Consider the following 17,523-nt stretch of genomic DNA (forward strand, 5'->3'; position numbering starts at 1 on the left):
CGAATATTAATATTTTTCACAAATAAAAATAAGCTTTATCTTAATTTGGGACAAAGTGGACATATTTTTAAATTTAAAATAGTTATAATAGTTGATTTTATCGCAAAAACTATTTTAAATAACGAACCATTGCAAGTCCAAAGTCCGTGATCAGCTCATGATCAGCTCATCGAGTTGTTATTTGATTACGTATATTATTATATTAATTTTTGTAGAATAACGAATTCACGTGCCAATGTGAGTAATACCATTGTTAATTATTACAGGGATCTTGTCAATTATATTGTGGATTACTATGGTTTTAAACGGTTCATGTCAATAACTGGGTTGCATTGATTCACTTTACATGTAAATCAGCAGCATGCGATGGTCTTGTGATTCAAAGCATGGTTTCAACGAAATCAACACATATCTCACGTAAAATTTACATTGCTAGTGTTGGTCGCCATCCACGCAGCCGCCATTGTATAACAGGCTCTAATCTCATTTCTAATCAAAGTACGAGAGATTCCTAACAAGCGCCAATTAAGTGATATTAGTACAGTCGTAACCATGACAACGTGAAGTGACTCACTTTGGCTTCCATTTCTGTCATCATTCAGCCACCATTAATAACACGGGTTTCCTTCCCTTCTTCGTTTTACACATTCTTTACGTGTTAAACAATACTCCCACGGAATACGAGAACTATTAGTATTGAAAATATAGCTTAGTCATATTGAAGTAGTTGTACTGGCATGTCACAAGATGGCGTAATTCTGTAAATTTATCATGTGACTCAGCTATATATCTTGGTATGTCAGCACCAAGTTTTTTTCAGTTTCTTTTTTTTTCTCTTTTTTTCTTCCCTTGTTTTGGTGCACAGTGTTTGACACGCCGATGTTCAACACATTTTGAACAGTGAATGGGTTTGTAGCTAGTGCTAGCGTACATCCCTGGTTGTTATACTAATGCATAGAATTTCGTATGATCACAAACAATGTAGGTAAAGCGGGAGAGACGCCACCTGTGTACACGCGAGAATTGAGTCCCAAACGATGATAACAACACACGCTAAGAACGCAAAGGCTCATGGGTATAGATGCTTGTCTGTAAACAATGACACGCGATGGCCACCTGACGCATGCGTAGGTGACGACACTCCCGCTTTAATACCATCTAATATCGTCGTTATAATTAGCCTGAATAACGCTAAAAAACAGCGAATACAGCGATTAAATTTTAGCCTATATATAATAGTCTACGTGACAAATCCCATAACCAAATAAAACGACTAAGTCTTTCGTTAGACGGACAATGCAGAACATATTATTCGAGTGTTCGGGAATCATGTTTACATCAATGACAATTTCCCTATACAGAAAGGTATGATCATTGCAGTGTATTTGCCACGTATTTCTACCCTTAAAGCTGTATAAACTGTCAGCTAATACCTATTTGAGACACACGTGTCCGTTTATATGCCTTCTTATACATGTTTCATACAAAGCTAAGCCGACTCATTGACATACAAGTTGTCTCGAATGAAATTCCCCTTCACGATTTCACATTATCCCTTTAATTCATTTGACCATTTTGTCATGTTTTGTACTATTTAATCCCACTCCCATCTAATTGCCAGACATTCCTGAAAAGGTCAATAGATTGTTGAATTTCTGAATGACGAATTTCAGACGAGTACGTATAGGATGTACGTTAAGTAAGTGGCTTAAAAGTCTGGAAATAAAATTTACGTATTGAGAGTATGGCATTAGGAGTTGTACTGTACCATGCGAAGCATGTCACTATGATTTAAGAGATAAAGATATCGCTCAATCGGTACCGGGCATTGTGCGAACCGATGTGTCTTCATTCTGCAACAAGGCTGTAGTGAATATAAGAAAATCACCCTGTGTAACTCAAAAATGTTAAAATTAAATAACATTTAAGGATGGGACTTGAAATCACAATTTCCCGTAGCCTGTAACATTGAAGCCAAAGTCTAAAAGGAATTTACAAAGAGCGATTAGCTCACTGAAACATCATTCAAGCTGTATGCAATTGAGGTTCATAACATTCGCTCTTTTATTCGTTTATTTATTGTGATATTTGTGGACTGTTCAACAATCGTTTGTTTCTGTGTTCTTCCTTGTTTTTCATGAATTATATTCAAAGCTGTATTGATTGTTTACGGGTAAGGCAGGACGGTCTCGGTGGTATCTGTGGTTACTAAAAATTGTTATGTTTAGAATATTAATAATATGTACTATGTGTCAAAAGCTGAGTATGTTTACCATGGGTTATAACTTTTAAAGAAATTTCCATAAATAATAATATACTGTCAGTCAATGGAAGTTTAGTTGAGTATTCTTATTTGTGTTCTCAACACGTGATCTTCTCATATTCAACACCATTTTAGAATAATCTAATGAATTTATGTATATATGTGCATAGTATCAACGATAGTTTACTTTCTTTATTATTTAATTAATAGTTATCCAATTCGAATTTACGTAGTCTCAAACATTTATTCACCTCTTGCTATTTTCTAAAAGAACACCCCCATCATATCTACGTAGTATCCGCGTAGTATCACCCGTCCCCTTGGTCATACACTATATAATGTACGAACGCCTTTAGAAGTTCGTACATTATATATTCCCAAACGATGTTTGAGAAGAAGTCCTCACCGTAAAATCATTTGTTTACATCATGTGTACATTTAATACCCTTCTTACGCACCACCAACCAGCTAATGCAAACATAGGGATGAACGGATATTTCTATTACCCATCCTCCTATGTATATTCATGAATTCATTTATGTTGCCTATATTTGTAATGTAAGCTATTAAGAAACAGGATGAGCCGAACGTAAAAGATAAGAAAACCTTGATTTAAAATAGATCACTATCAATATGTTCACATCACTGGAAATTTTACCGTTGATTTAGTTTGTTTTGTCCGGTTTGAATGTTAATTGCAAAACTATACATACACCGTAAGTTAGAATGATGTCAAAGGTCGACTACGCATGTTTTGCATGTTAGTAGGCTCGTATATAAAAGGGATGTTTTTCGTTTAAAATACCGTCTGTCGAAAAGCACGCTGCATAAACCTTCTAAACTTCTACACAAATACTATCCACTTTGTATTTCTCTAGTCTGGAAGATCCATCCACCAGACGGAAATTTCTATAAAATAAATGCAAGTAAATTAAAGTTAAGATAGGAGGTCATCATTACATGCACCTCGATATGATGCATACATATAACTTAGTGATTATTTTTTCTCTTAAAATATTACTGTAGCTGAACTTCAAATCACACGTCCATTATGTTATTAGAAACACGGTGTCGGTCATTGGCGTTTGAGCTACTTTTTCTACGTTTTGTGTGTGTGTTAGATCATGAATATTCATAAGTTGATCATTATGCAGATCTTGATATACGCACCACATGCCAAAATTGCAGTATCCAAATTATATAAGATCAACTCTCACCCACACGTGTACTGTATTCACACTAACATATGGCGTAACAGATTTTGAAGACCGTTAAAACATATTTGTAAATAGGGACATGGTGCCTTTACAATTACATAAATGGCTTTGACGGTGGGTTTTAAGTCAGATAATGGGCCTGAGGTCTTGACATTTTAAGTTTTATTGAACTTTATTTCCCAGAGGAAACTTTGTAGTCGGATTTTATCATGTATATCAAGTCAAATTGATTTTTGTTCTAATGAATCGCCCTGGGTCTTTTAAATCATAAATATTATAGGACTTCATTCATATTTGCCTTTATTTTCAAAAATTGTCCTAGGGCCTTTATGCCGATTATGTGATATCAAAGAAAAAAAATCATATGATTACTGGTTTTACTGTTAACATGTTTATTGTATGCTTGTCCCGCTAATAAAAATACATAGCAACGATATTGAATGCTATTCGAATAGTGTGTAAAATACATTCTTCACTAAGGCTCGACAAACAATGACCGTCATTTTAAATATCAATAGAAAGCATTTTGATCATTAATAAACACAATTATTATTTAAATCTTCAAATCCACGGCAAGCTGACGAAATTCCTAAAACTTCTGTAATTTACTGCGTGCAATTTTGAACAAACACGCCACGTTTTATTGATAATGTTTCTGAATATTTTAGCATTATAATTAACAAAGACGTACGCTACGTTGGAATTGGATAATAACACTGAATATTGTATAGACTGTGCTGCCTCGCGTCGTTTTTTCAAGATTATACGGCAAAATTGCAGTTATCCAGTATTACGTATATTCCTGTTATAAATGACAAATTTTCTACTAAATTTGTGGTTTAGACAGCCGCATTAGGAAAATGTTTCGTCTTACTATATACATGTTTTGTTATTAATGTATTCTCACGGTTATGTAATGTTGTTTGTACAGAGATTAGCAGCCTAATAACCATACAAACAACGGAACCTGCCACGGAACGTTAAATATTGTATGTATGATCCATGCCTGGAAAAATCGGTCTTCTCAATACGACTATGTCATATTTCATTGTATTATGAATTATTCACAATATACGAGAAGCCATGCGCACGTACTTATTTAGTCACCCCGCTTATCAAACGCATCTCACAGCTATCTGGAGAGCGATATAATAACGTCTTGCTGATTTCCACCATCAAGTCTTCAATTGAGTACTCCCCTCAAGGGGACAACACGTGCAACCTTTTGTGAGCTGTCACAATGAAATAAACATTGTAATGAAACATAGACATGAATTTAATATATGTTTTTGATGCACATGTGTCATATCAAATCGATAAAGTTTAATATTATGCAACAAATTCATTTGTGCGTGTTTACCCAAACAAAATTCTTTAGAATTAAGACATTTGTATGTGAACTAAAATTCTAACTTTGAACTCATTCTCCATTTCTGCCAATGTATAAAAGTATTGTAACACACCACACGCAAATAAAACAAATCTCACCTTCAGAATCTTCGAAAGATACTCGAACAAGCAGCAATCATCCACTGAAAGACATTGTATCGCACGCATGATCCTGTCTCCTAGCAACCGCGGCGAGATGAACCACATTCGCATAGTACTACGGCTTCATCGCATCACCTCACAAGTTCGTTAATTGCGATAGCGGATTTCTTTGAAGCTAATAGCATTTAAGTGAACGGCTTGTATTTCGTGTTTTCTTTTATTCACGCATTATACTGTAACCGGTAATCATATTTGTAAAATAAACCATTCGAAACCTCTTTATTACCGGATTAGTTACCTAAATAGTGGATGTCTCTTGCTCAATAAGTGGGGATTTCGGGAAAAAGTTTAAATTAACATGTTTATTGTAAATGCCACATGGACAGGCACGACCAGATGATATTCGCCGCATTAACTATTAACAATGGCCATTAACGATTTAACTACGTTTCGTTATCGATTCTCCCTACATTGATAAAGAGCTCAAAAATGCTGGCATGCAAATTGCATGTTCGTTTCATAGAATTCTTATGTCATTTTTGGTTAGCATCTTTCATTCGCTACATGGATATCTCAATCCCGAGAATGTATTTGTGATTGGGAAACGTGATGTTGTGTACTGTTAACCTAGAACGTGAATGTATTGTCAAATTGACTGGCAATATCGCGAAATGCACACCTCGCTCTCACGAAAGGGCGCACAATATTAAATTACAGTGCAGAGCTCGTTATAGGTTATCAAAAGTAAAACAGGCTGGCATTTATTTTGAATAAACGAACCGTGATTTGTCTTGATCGGCTGTCCGTGATTATTGAAGCTCATAATTAAGAGTATGCAAGACAAAGTACGCGAGTTAAATATAGCCAGGAATGATCGAAAGTTCATTCAGATGAAATAATCTGAATAATTAGGTCTATGTTGATAATTATTCCGATAATTACAACAAACTCTAATAAGCGGAATATATGTCTATGAATTATTTCTATATTTATGTAACCCACTTCAATAATCCAGTGTAAACGTAATTTTCCCACTTTGAAGCGTTTACGGCTTCATCTGAATTCGCGTCGATCGATGCATTGCTATGCTTCAGCGCACGATGTGCGATTCAGCACTACTCCGGCACTTTATTGATGTTTCCAATGGACACATGTCTGATAGTTTTTTTTTTTGGACAAATGCTGGATCGATGAAGCGTCCCGCTTCTACATTACTCACAAAGTAATACTTGTTCGCAGTTCTATTTAGAGAGACGATATTACATAAAGCGAACTACTATCTAAATTATATATGGTGTTAACACTTTTGCTTTACGTCAGAGACTAAGACAAAACAAAATATATTAAATCAAGTATAATCCGTATCAATCCAGAGGATTAACGTATGTTTTTTTTTCTTAATCAGTATAAAATCACTTACTTAGATGTTTTTTTCTTTATTCTCACGAATCTTAAAAGGTGCACGACGCACACTGGAAACAGCAATACTAATGTCTGAAATAAAGTGCAAAACATTTTACCACCGTTTGATATATGATATATACAGTGGTGCAAATACTTAGGCTGTCTTGTACCTTGGAGTCTGACTATACTCCCTCTATTTCGTAACTACACCTACGCATGTTTTATATTACACCATTTGACCGAGCTATAATGATTGACACTCGTCATGCAATTTACGTCACGCGACACTGCTTTTCCATCTGAATATGTGTTCACAGGAGCGTATTATACCATTCCAAATAATAGATACCGTGATAAAAGCAAAAATGTATTATACAAAATTAAATAATACATCTGGGGAAGTACTAATGGAACAGCAAATAGTCCACGCGGGGAAATATGTAATTTACGTTAAGATTTTAAACACGATAGTTGTACCCTCTGTAGCGTGGTTTACGGAAATTACGGTTGAGTGCGACTCCCCTGTGCATTCACGCAACTTAACGTAATAAGCACTCTACAGGGAAATAAGAAGGTTTGAGAGCGAGTCTAAGTTTGCCAACGTTGACTTTGTATTGAAAAGAAGGTCACCAGGGAATCTTAGCCCATGTTTACTGTGTTAATGATAGCATTGGAGTAAGATGATTGGAGAAAGAAGCATCTGGATATTGTACACGGTGCAATACAAGTTATTTATACATCGTTTAAATGTACGGACAAGAACAAAACATACCCACTGTCTCCAATAACGAAACAACATAAGTTTGATGAACTTTTTTGATCTATAATATGTATGGTTTATCATTACAGATGAGGAAGCTTTATCGATTAGCAGATTCCATATGCGGACCACAAACTAGTATTATGTTTGCGACGCCGCGGTTCCTCACTATGCTCCATCAGCATCTGTCTCGTGAACACACGTTCTGATTAACCTTTCTATGTGTCCGTAATGCCTGAAACTCAGTTCGGTTCAAACCCCTCCCAGCACTTGCATTTTATAAATTATTTCAATATACAGATAAATGATTAAAGAAGGCAACTTAATACTACACTGCCTCGGAGACGATTTCCACCTTTTACTGCAATCTGACAGTGGTTAACAGCTGCAAAACGCAGCTGTCTCCTCTTATATGGAAGACCGCCCTCAGCGGTATGAGTTTCTGCATTGAATTACAAAGAGCACAGATTTCTTACGCGCGCTATCAGTGCGGCAGTTTGTTTGGTGTATAGTATATATTAATTATACATTATATGCAAAAAAATATATAAAAAATAAAATAAAAATGAACACACACGAACATTCACCTTACGGTTACTCTCCGATATCCGATGTATTAGTATGCTCAGTTTACGCATGTCTATAACTTTAATACACATACAATGGAAGAAATTCAAAATTATTTTGATTTGTCATGCTTGTGTGTGTACTGAATTTGAACCGATGTGTACACCGAGTTTTTTTCTATTATTATTGTTTGCCAACTTGATTTGCGCCACCGGCAGTTAACACCAAGCAATGAGTTAATACGCCGATCATTTTGGCATTGCTCATTCTATCTACAATAGCAGGGCTGTACTGAACAGTAGTGAATGTAGTAGTGAATGTCTTCTAACACATGTGCAACTGCCTTCTGTGGGAGTGTTATTATTGTGCATTCGACTTCAGGAGTATAGTTGGGGGAAATACTCTCCGTGATATATTCTTGTACCACTGAAAAATCAAGACAGTTGGATCTTTTCCATTGCTATGGTATGTTCGACGTTTACGTGTGTTATGCAGTGCACGTTGACGCACTCTACGCTTGTTATTTGCACTCTTACACTGTTGATCTCTACGGGGCTTTCTCCAAGTTCGTGCCGAGAGTTCCGTGCATTATTCACACTGTCAAACTGGAATGCTCCTTACAGCAAAGGACGGATAGGGGCGGCGTATTTTATAGCGTTAGAGAAGGTGAACCGCGACCCAAATCTGTTGGCTGGTCACCAACTCACGTATACTCGGTTCGATTCAACGGGATATGATATCACAACCATGGCGAAGATTCTTGACTTGTCAAAGCGTGAAAACTATTGTGCATATTTTGGCCCTGTTTACTCTATCGAAGCGGAACCTATATGCAAATTAGCGATGGTTTGGAACAAGGCGTACATGTGCAGCAGTTGCCTCGACGACATGTTTTTGAACAAAAAATATCGCTTCGAGACCATGATCCGATCGTTTGGTACTTTTGATCAGCTAAGTGGCTTCATTAATGCGATTGCCGAAAAGTTTGAATGGGATCGCATTGGTGTGTTCGTCGAAAAAAATAGCAGCAGTCCTGGAATGAATTTTTTCGAACAGCCGTCCTTGTCTTTTCGCGAAGTTGCTCTTAAAAAAAATCTAACAATTGCAGATTTCGTATACTTCAATAGAAGCACAAATACTTTAGATTTATTGAAAGAAATGTCGAAAATAGCGAGAAGTAAGTAACGATAAATATTCATTATCACTAGTTTACTTTAAATTGCTTTGATCAACAGGAATTGACATAATAGATATACAGTTATATATTGCTAAGGGATTGAGCAATCAGCTGGAGGGCTGGGAAGTTTGCAAAACATCTTTCACTCACCATAATACGTATCAACTGCAAGCGAATTGCAATGTCATTGTAGCGTTGTCAGAGAATGATATCATCTTGGCAACATGTGAATGTTTCGACACATGACCTATTCGTCCTGGGAACATAAACGTATATGTGTTATCGAGGAAATCGTACGCGTCTACCTGGTATTTGTAAAAGTAGATATCGTACAATACTGTCATCTCACATTGTCAACTGGTCTATGTGTAAACCGTGTCTGTGTTTAGAATCACTCTGTCACATCGCCATTAGCCACACTTCTTCTGTCCATGAGATCAGTTCATAATCACGTTAACTGGGGTTGATCGCCGATAACCTGCAATATATACCCAGTATAAATACAGGCCAGCAGGCGGTGTTAGACCATCTCAACGGCATTGGTACTAACGAAGCATTCATTTACTCTGTTTTTGTGAATTATATTCTAATTTCCCAATTTTCGTCATCTTTGATAATAATAACAATACTAGGTGAGAGAAAAACAAATAGCTTGTGACAGCTACTCAAGACAGATCCCTTAAACGATGAATTTTATATATGACTGATTCGATTGTCTGCGTAAACATGTACTAAGCAACATTATAGTGGGTTCCGATGCAGGTGACATTCAGTGGGTTCCAATATGTCTACATTGATTACGTGACTTTGACGTGAGTTCCATTAAGTGAAAGAAGCAACGTATAAAGGTCTCATAGCGAAGTACACAACGCGTGTAAAATGCATTGTTTACAAGAAATTCGAACACGCGCTGTGCGACGACCACCGCCCTTTAATAGGACCACAAAAAATAAATTGGTAGATTTTGTCCGCGTTTAAAAAACAACAACATAATCAATTTAACATACAATCAACATAGCAGACTTGGGATATTGTATGGCTTGTTCGAGTGCCGTATTTTTAGTTGGTATATTGAATTAGCACATTATCTTATTTCTGGGTCTTCTGTAACAACGTTAACAACATTTGCGGAAAACGCAGACCTCAGAGCACACATCGACGAAATTATGTCAAGTATTTCTATGTATATGATATACGACATATGGTAAAACATTTTCAATACATACACTAGGTAATAATAATCACAAGTGTATAACAGCAAGTCGAAATTGTTGGTTAAAGTAATTTCAAACGATTACAAAATTACACATTATAATTTGTAATAATTGTAACTGCATATAGCTATGCATGGCGGGGTATAAAGACACATACAACATTTCATTAACGATATACACTACTCCTAATATATAATATGTATACTATTTTAATAACGAGTACAAACTAACGCTTTTGTAAAAAGTGATATTTTTTAGTGTAGCAGTCAATCAAAGTACACAGAATACGTAGTACGTATTCAAGTAGACATGTGAATTTGCATAACGTAATAAACCTATAATGCCTTGATTTATTATTAATTGAACATCCCCCACAGTAAATGCATCATATAACGAGTTAATTAGTATACATTGAGAATCATTTCATGTACCAGACACATCAATTCATCCCTTCATTAATTCACTCACTCACTCACTCATTACACATTAGCTTCACCAGAGCGAATTTTTTAAAAAAAGGATAAACTGATGATATTTATTTCATCTTCTATCAAAGTTGAATTCAGTGCCAAGCACCTCCATGTCTTCCGAAAACGTCTCATCTAGCACATGAGATTTATATTTCAGAATAGGGTGTATAATTAAATCCGCTTAAATTGTCGTTTACAGCTAAGCACAATTCGCGTCGCGTCATCACTTGATTGGAGATCTCTTTAGAGTCCTGTAGTGTTTTAGTATTACGGCAATGGCAGGAATTCTCGGCACGTACTAAGCATTATTTTATCCCTAGATTCTAATTTGTGTTAGTTGGCCTCTACTACATCATGTGAATCAAATTAGGATTAATGTGTTTCGTGTTACATCATTACATTACCCGAACTCATTGCTCGCATTAGTGAAGATGTATTTACTTTGTATTAACCCGATTTTCAAAGTCCTTATCAACAACCAACATACATAGTATTGTCTAATGTATTATTATTATTATTTTATTATTTTATTATTATTATTATTATTATTATTATTATTATTATTATTATTATTATTATTATTATTATTATTATTATTATTATTATTATTATTATTATTATTATTATTATTATTATTATTATTATGGTCAAATCGAAAGAAAACCATTCTAAACAGGCTACAACCATTGTAGATGATGGATGATCTGTGCAGTTATTACAAAACTAAAGTCTTCATTTTCGACAAATGATAAAATATCAGAGAGTTTTTAATTTGTCGACAAAGTACTGACAACAGTATTTAAATTTGAAATTAAAATATTAGTTAATAAATCAGCGATGTTATTGTTTTTACGTAAATCGAATCAGTATATCACTTATTTGACAGTGTCAGTGTCTCATTATATTGCAGTGGCATTTGAGACGTAATTATAATGTAAATAAGGATGATACTCTGAAACCAAACTAAAATATATAAATTAGTGAACTAGTGACGTTACCATGGCATTCTACGTAACTAACATACAGGTAAATTATGTGCCTTGTAAAAGAAAGTTGGTGATGAAGCACACTATGATCATGCTATGATGGAGTGCAGACAATCTATATATTTCAAATTAACGGGGGAATGTTTATAGAAAAAATTTTCCTCAGAACTTTATATATTAATGAATAAATGTAAACAAATTCAATTATTGAACCCGTTTATTATAATATAAACTTTATTAATTCATTTATTTTATTATGAACACTGTTGGTCTATTGTACTGTTCAGTGTAGCGTCAATACATAAAATAAATAAATAAATATATTGTAATTTTGCATTGAGCGTTATTGTGTTCGACGTTGCAAAATAGTCACAATGAGTAAACGCCATGTCGACACTCAATGTACGTAAACAAAGTTGAAATCGCTCGAATATATTAATGTACACAATGAGTGGAAATATGCTCGAAATGAAGATAACATCTATGAAGATAAAAGCATCTACTGGACACTCTAAACTTTAAAACAGCTGGCCTGAAAGATTTATTGTCTCGTTGAAAGGGTGGAGATATTTTAAGCAGTCAAATCGTAAAGCAGCTTTGGTCATTTGGCTTCTGAGTGATCAGTGTCAATCGTGGTGGGAAGTAGAGGATGATTTTAGACGGAAAACATATGCTGAGCTTACCTAGTACATCACTTTGAATTAAAGGAGCCTTTCTAGTCAAAGTTGCTACGCCCTCATAACACCCCTCTGTCCCGTGGGGTTTCTTACACGTATTCGATTCGAATCATGATGTATTGTAAATTACACTAATTCTGCCAGTGACAAATATTTAAGGAATTTTGCAAGTCAGTAACCTTCGCAAAATGTTGTCCCCACGATTGCTGAAATCGCGATAATTTCACGTAGCAGTTGCGACTAAGTGTGTGTTCATTTTGATTTATGTGTTGTCATGATACTTGATACAAGGGACACTACCGGCGTTCATATTTAAAGTCATCGAAGAGTGTTGTGGGAAATATAGTAAGATCTGCATTCGTAATAATTGTTTATAAAATTATCGCTACTAGTCTCACGCCTAAGATGGCAATTGATCATTCTGTTACCGCTCTTGGTCATGTGACAGAAGTACATTTTTTGCACAAATTTGACTGGTAACTGAAACGATCACATGTAGATTGCAGTCCTCTAGTACAAATCACATAGAACCGATAAAAGCCAGGGCGGATTCGTAAAATTCTGACCACAGCTTTTGTGTTTCCAATCATAAACACGCCCGGGCCATTAGCTATAATAGTTCCTATACTACAAAACTCCTGGTGCATTCCTGATTGCAAATGTAGATGTTTCTTTTCATTACTCGAACAACTAACAAATAACAACAATATCTAGACATTTTGAATATTAATAAGATACTTTATTCAGCGCCTCGGGACTATACAACAAACATCCGCGGGTAACGTAGCCTGAAAAGAAACTTCACGGGTCATATCATTTCACACATTGATGGGATGTGAACTAATTTCAATGAAAGAGATGCAAAACTCTTAACAGTGACAGACGGGATAGTGCGAGCGTGAAGTATCAATTTATGTTGCCTAAGTGAAATCTCACAATAACGGCATTCTCTAAACCGTGTATAATCCATCGGAGATTTGAAATCGAGGTAGTACTCATTCGCACGATGTAGGTGTGCCGATCGTTCCAGGTGCGAGTATCAATTTGTAAAAAAACAGAGTAGGTGAGAACAAACACTGGATACATAAGCATATTTAGTATAAGTACCCACACTTCAAATATCTATTATATACTCGTCTATTCTCAACAGTGTTATTGCCTTAGTTGTTATATATGGAGATTTCAGGGTTACAAGTTAGCTATATACACACAAATAACGTAAGTGTATAATAACTGTGACCAGAGTCAGATGATGCTATCAAAAAACTATCACAGTGAATTTGGATGATTCATGGTGTCCATAATTCAGAAATTACTAAAATACCAATTACCTTATATATCTGATCAATTTTCCTTATTATTAGTACAGCGAGAAATAGAATTTATGACGTTTACTTTATACCTCGTAACATTCTGAATATTACGCCACTTTACAGTGGATTAAAAGATTAGCTCACACGTAATGAGCAATTAAACTACATTCTGTGTCCTTGAAACATGGTCCCAAGACTACCAATTTATCATTGATTTATTGGCATGTCTACGTGTTCTAGCCGAGGGAATCTAAAATATATTGAGTTAATCTCCAACAGATGCTTACGTAGTCGCACAATAAGCGTAGAATAGTGTGATTGTGTTATTGATAATCCAGACTTTTCGAGAACCTACGTCTCACAGAGATGAATATGCTAGGAACATTCTAGATAGCAGATGCGACACCATAATTGCTAGTACTTTTATATTACTACAGAAGACTAACAAAGGTGTTGCCACAAAAGAATACGAGCTCGTGTAGCTCGGTTTACAAGCTTGTTCAATGAATAATGACGCAACATATAGTCTTATTTCCCATCTGAATCATCACATTGATAACTGATTGCGAGGTCTGCATCTTTCAATAATAACCTTATACCATCCATGGTTATTTGGAGTGAGGCAACATGTATATTTAAGACAATAATCTGAGTTGGAGGCTGTCAACAACGTGTTGAGATGAGCATTCATCATGTGTGATATGTACAACAAAATACCCCCAGGAACAAAGTGCACTACTAAATATGAGGGAATATATAAGGGAATTATGCGGGTAAAAGTAAAAGAAGCAATATTTCAGACAGCATGTTTAAGATGACAATTGATGTGAAATCCATAATTTATTCCTGTGGTCAACCATTGTTAAACCTGATGTACACAGGCTTGTTCGGTTTGGCTTTGTGAACATCAAAACATGGCACATTTCAAATCATGACATGTTTTGTATCAAAAGTAAACAGCGACAACAAATATAATACATTGTAACCTAAAGTTATGTAATTTCAATTAACTGGATGCGGTTTGAGAGAATAACAATTCGTTACAATTTACAATTTAGTGTTAATGATCGGGAGTTGTTCGTTTATGTCCTAATATGTAATACCCTTTGAAAAATAACAAAATACTTTTAACTACATAGTAGTAAAATAACATATTGCTGCCATAGAGTGTATGTGAGGTGAGTGAAGCAATACTCATATTGAGTGAGCAGAATGCCATCAAAACCAGGAATGCGATGGTTATTAATGTAGTATCTACGACGTGATATAGCTGAATTTAGCTGAAACGTGGGAGTGACCCAGTGTGAATCGGCAACTAAAACAGGACGTGGCCACCACTGATCAAGACATGGTACTTGTGTTAACGGTCATTTAAGGTAGAGATGCAGTTTACCTGACAGGTATTTTAATTAGTTAACCAAGATGACCTCCCTTGTCCACAAAACCATATATTTTCGGAAAGCTTATTATATGAATTAAATTTTTTTTTTTGTATTTTAGTATTTTTTTTCTATGGACACTGTAGTTTGAAATATGCACAAACATGTGCTTTTTTTTGTCAAAAGTGATTCAAAAAAAATTATTTTCTAAACCATGCTTCTGTTTCCTGTCAAAATTGGTATATGGGTACATCTGTTTACTATGAAGAAAGTTCCGTCTTGAAAACAGTCTTCCAGTTCTCAATTTTACAGGGCGGAGCTATTTTTTTTTTAAGTTCCGGGTGTTGCACTAAAATGAAGCTGAGATAATTGCTAATTTGCATAACAATTCACTCAGTAAGAAGTTTGCTAATGCTCATAATTAAAATGGCTGTAACTGTTCCAAATTTAAATGTATTATCGTTTTGTTAAAAGTTAAATATAGTGCATAATATGGAGATCCCGTTATTTCTTTTTTTCACCATGTTTCTTTTTTATTATTTATGTACAGCCTTGCTAAATCTTGCTAAGTATTCAAAAGAGAGAATGTTTGCACCTGTTATCTATATTTTAAAATCGTGTTTTGAGTATGTTCCACTATTTACAAATGTACAAAATTTCAACAGTCTATAGCCAAGACTGTTTGAATAATAAAAAGCAAAAGAAAAAATAAATTTCACTCCCAAATGCCCACGAACCTGCATCTATACCTTAAGTTTACTCAAACCCGGCATGACAAAATATTTCATAACAACTGGATCGTAAGTGGAACATATGAGCCTGTCAAAAATGTAATGGCTATTTCAGTATACATATGCATAACGATGTCTGCTCCCATCTGCCATCTCAGTAGTTTGCAAAATAGATGGAGTTGGCAAACAACAAACACAGCATGTCGTATATAATTTTAATTGGCAAATCTGACAGGGCATAATGAAAGTAAACATCATTTCTTTATGTGAGTTTGATCTGTTCCAAATCATTTCTCAAATCAATCACACTATATGTTGTCAGACGAAATTATATCAACCTGCTGTAGTCAATAAAGTCTCAGTCCATAGTGCTTGTATTGAATAAGGTTTCATTTAATAATTTTATTACATTTAAACATAGTATATTCCAGAATTTATATTACGAATGAAACTTGGCGTATCTTGAAAATTACATGATTCTACATACATTTCTGAATAAGAACAGTGTTTGTTTCAAACACAGGCGACCACCTAGACAATCCGGCTATTGACTATCTCAGTCGTTTCAATAAAACACCTCAGGAAATCAAAAGGTTAAACGACTCCATACACATATGCATCACATGCATTTCTTTTTTTTCAGAAACTATTTACATTATTATTTTATTTATTAGTCACATTCCACTAAATGTACATGTACTTGGCACTATATTCAATTCGGTGAACTCGAGAAGGCCACACGTGGTTTTAATTGTGTACAATTCACGATTTCATATACTCTATGTATTGTCGATGAATAGATTTTGTAGTCTATCACTCATCGATATATCTGCTACACGTGTCTGGCTATATCAGGCGTTTCGCACAACACGTTGAAGATCCCGTAACCTCCAACCTTAATGACTGAAATAATACGTCTTCCTCGGGCTAATGTGCTGCTTACAACGTTAAGTTCACCGAATACTTTATTAAGAATCTCCGCGGTGATGATTGAAACGGCTAGATAAGTAGAAAATAATGTCATCTGCTGATGGCATGTACCACGCAGTGTTATAATTAAACCGCTAACAAGCAGCATTGCAGTGCCGTGTGTTCTGATGATGTAGACGCATAAGGCGGATGTGACGTAGAAAATAGGCGAGGCTTACTGTGAGATAAACCTAACTTTTGCTTGCACAACATAATGTCAGCGAGGAGTAAGTAATGGGATGTATACTCTATTGCTAGAGAATTCAGTAGAAAATTTGTTTTTGCGTTTGAATAGAAGCTAAGCTAAAGCACTCGCTAACATTCACGCGAACATATATTATTAAAGGTTCCGTTCTCCGGAGACGGCATCGGCAAATCCATCCTTCGGGCGATCTCAAAGGATGATCGATATACAGGTGGAAATATTAATCTTCATATGTAATAGTAGTAATCACATTTTCAGAAAGCCTATAGGAAGTACAGCCCACAAGAGGTTCGTCCATTATTTATTCCGCCATGGGGAATCCCGCCAAGCCCAAATAAACTGAAGTAATTATATGTATTCCGCATCCAATAAATACACCAAAATTAGACTTGAATTGTTAAAGCCTGAATATAACTTACACGATACAAGATTGGATTCGTGCGTTATTGCGTATATTGTTGATTGGTTGAGCTTGTTGAGATCATACCTAATTCAACATCGAATTTAACTCACTTAGAGATCATTGCTCGATTTCGTGGTGCATTTGCGATTGTGCTCGCTGGCACAAATCAAACAATACCACCGTAATGCACAACCCGAAACGACTAATGCATAGGTCGACAACATCATTAAACTCAACTGTCGTACCGGAAAAGAATTCGAAAATGAAATCGTCTGGAAAAACTTCATTAGTAACTCT

At 35.3% G+C, this 17,523-nt stretch overlaps 2 protein-coding genes across 2 annotated transcripts in view; both read left to right on the forward strand.

Moving 5' to 3' along the window:
- The window catches only part of LOC100366629 (atrial natriuretic peptide receptor 1-like), a 76,121-nt gene that overhangs the window by 29,156 nt on the left and 29,442 nt on the right, over positions 1 to 17,523 (forward strand). The gene's annotated exons all lie outside the window — the stretch shown is intronic.
- On the forward strand, positions 8,165 to 8,887 carry LOC146729814 (guanylate cyclase 32E-like). Its single transcript, XM_085495369.1, has one exon. It carries the CDS (start codon positions 8,165 to 8,167, stop codon positions 8,885 to 8,887), a length of 723 nt encoding a protein of 240 aa, XP_085351495.1.

This window comes from Saccoglossus kowalevskii, chromosome 21 (genome assembly GCF_978046115.1).
Source record: "Saccoglossus kowalevskii chromosome 21, keSacKowa6.1, whole genome shotgun sequence".
NCBI lineage: Eukaryota > Metazoa > Hemichordata > Enteropneusta > Harrimaniidae > Saccoglossus > Saccoglossus kowalevskii.

Bases quoted from the DNA above. Each gene is read 5' to 3' on its own strand.
- LOC146729814 (XM_085495369.1), top strand. From the start codon at position 8,165: ATGGTATGTTCGACGTTTACGTGTGTTATGCAGTGCACGTTGACGCAC.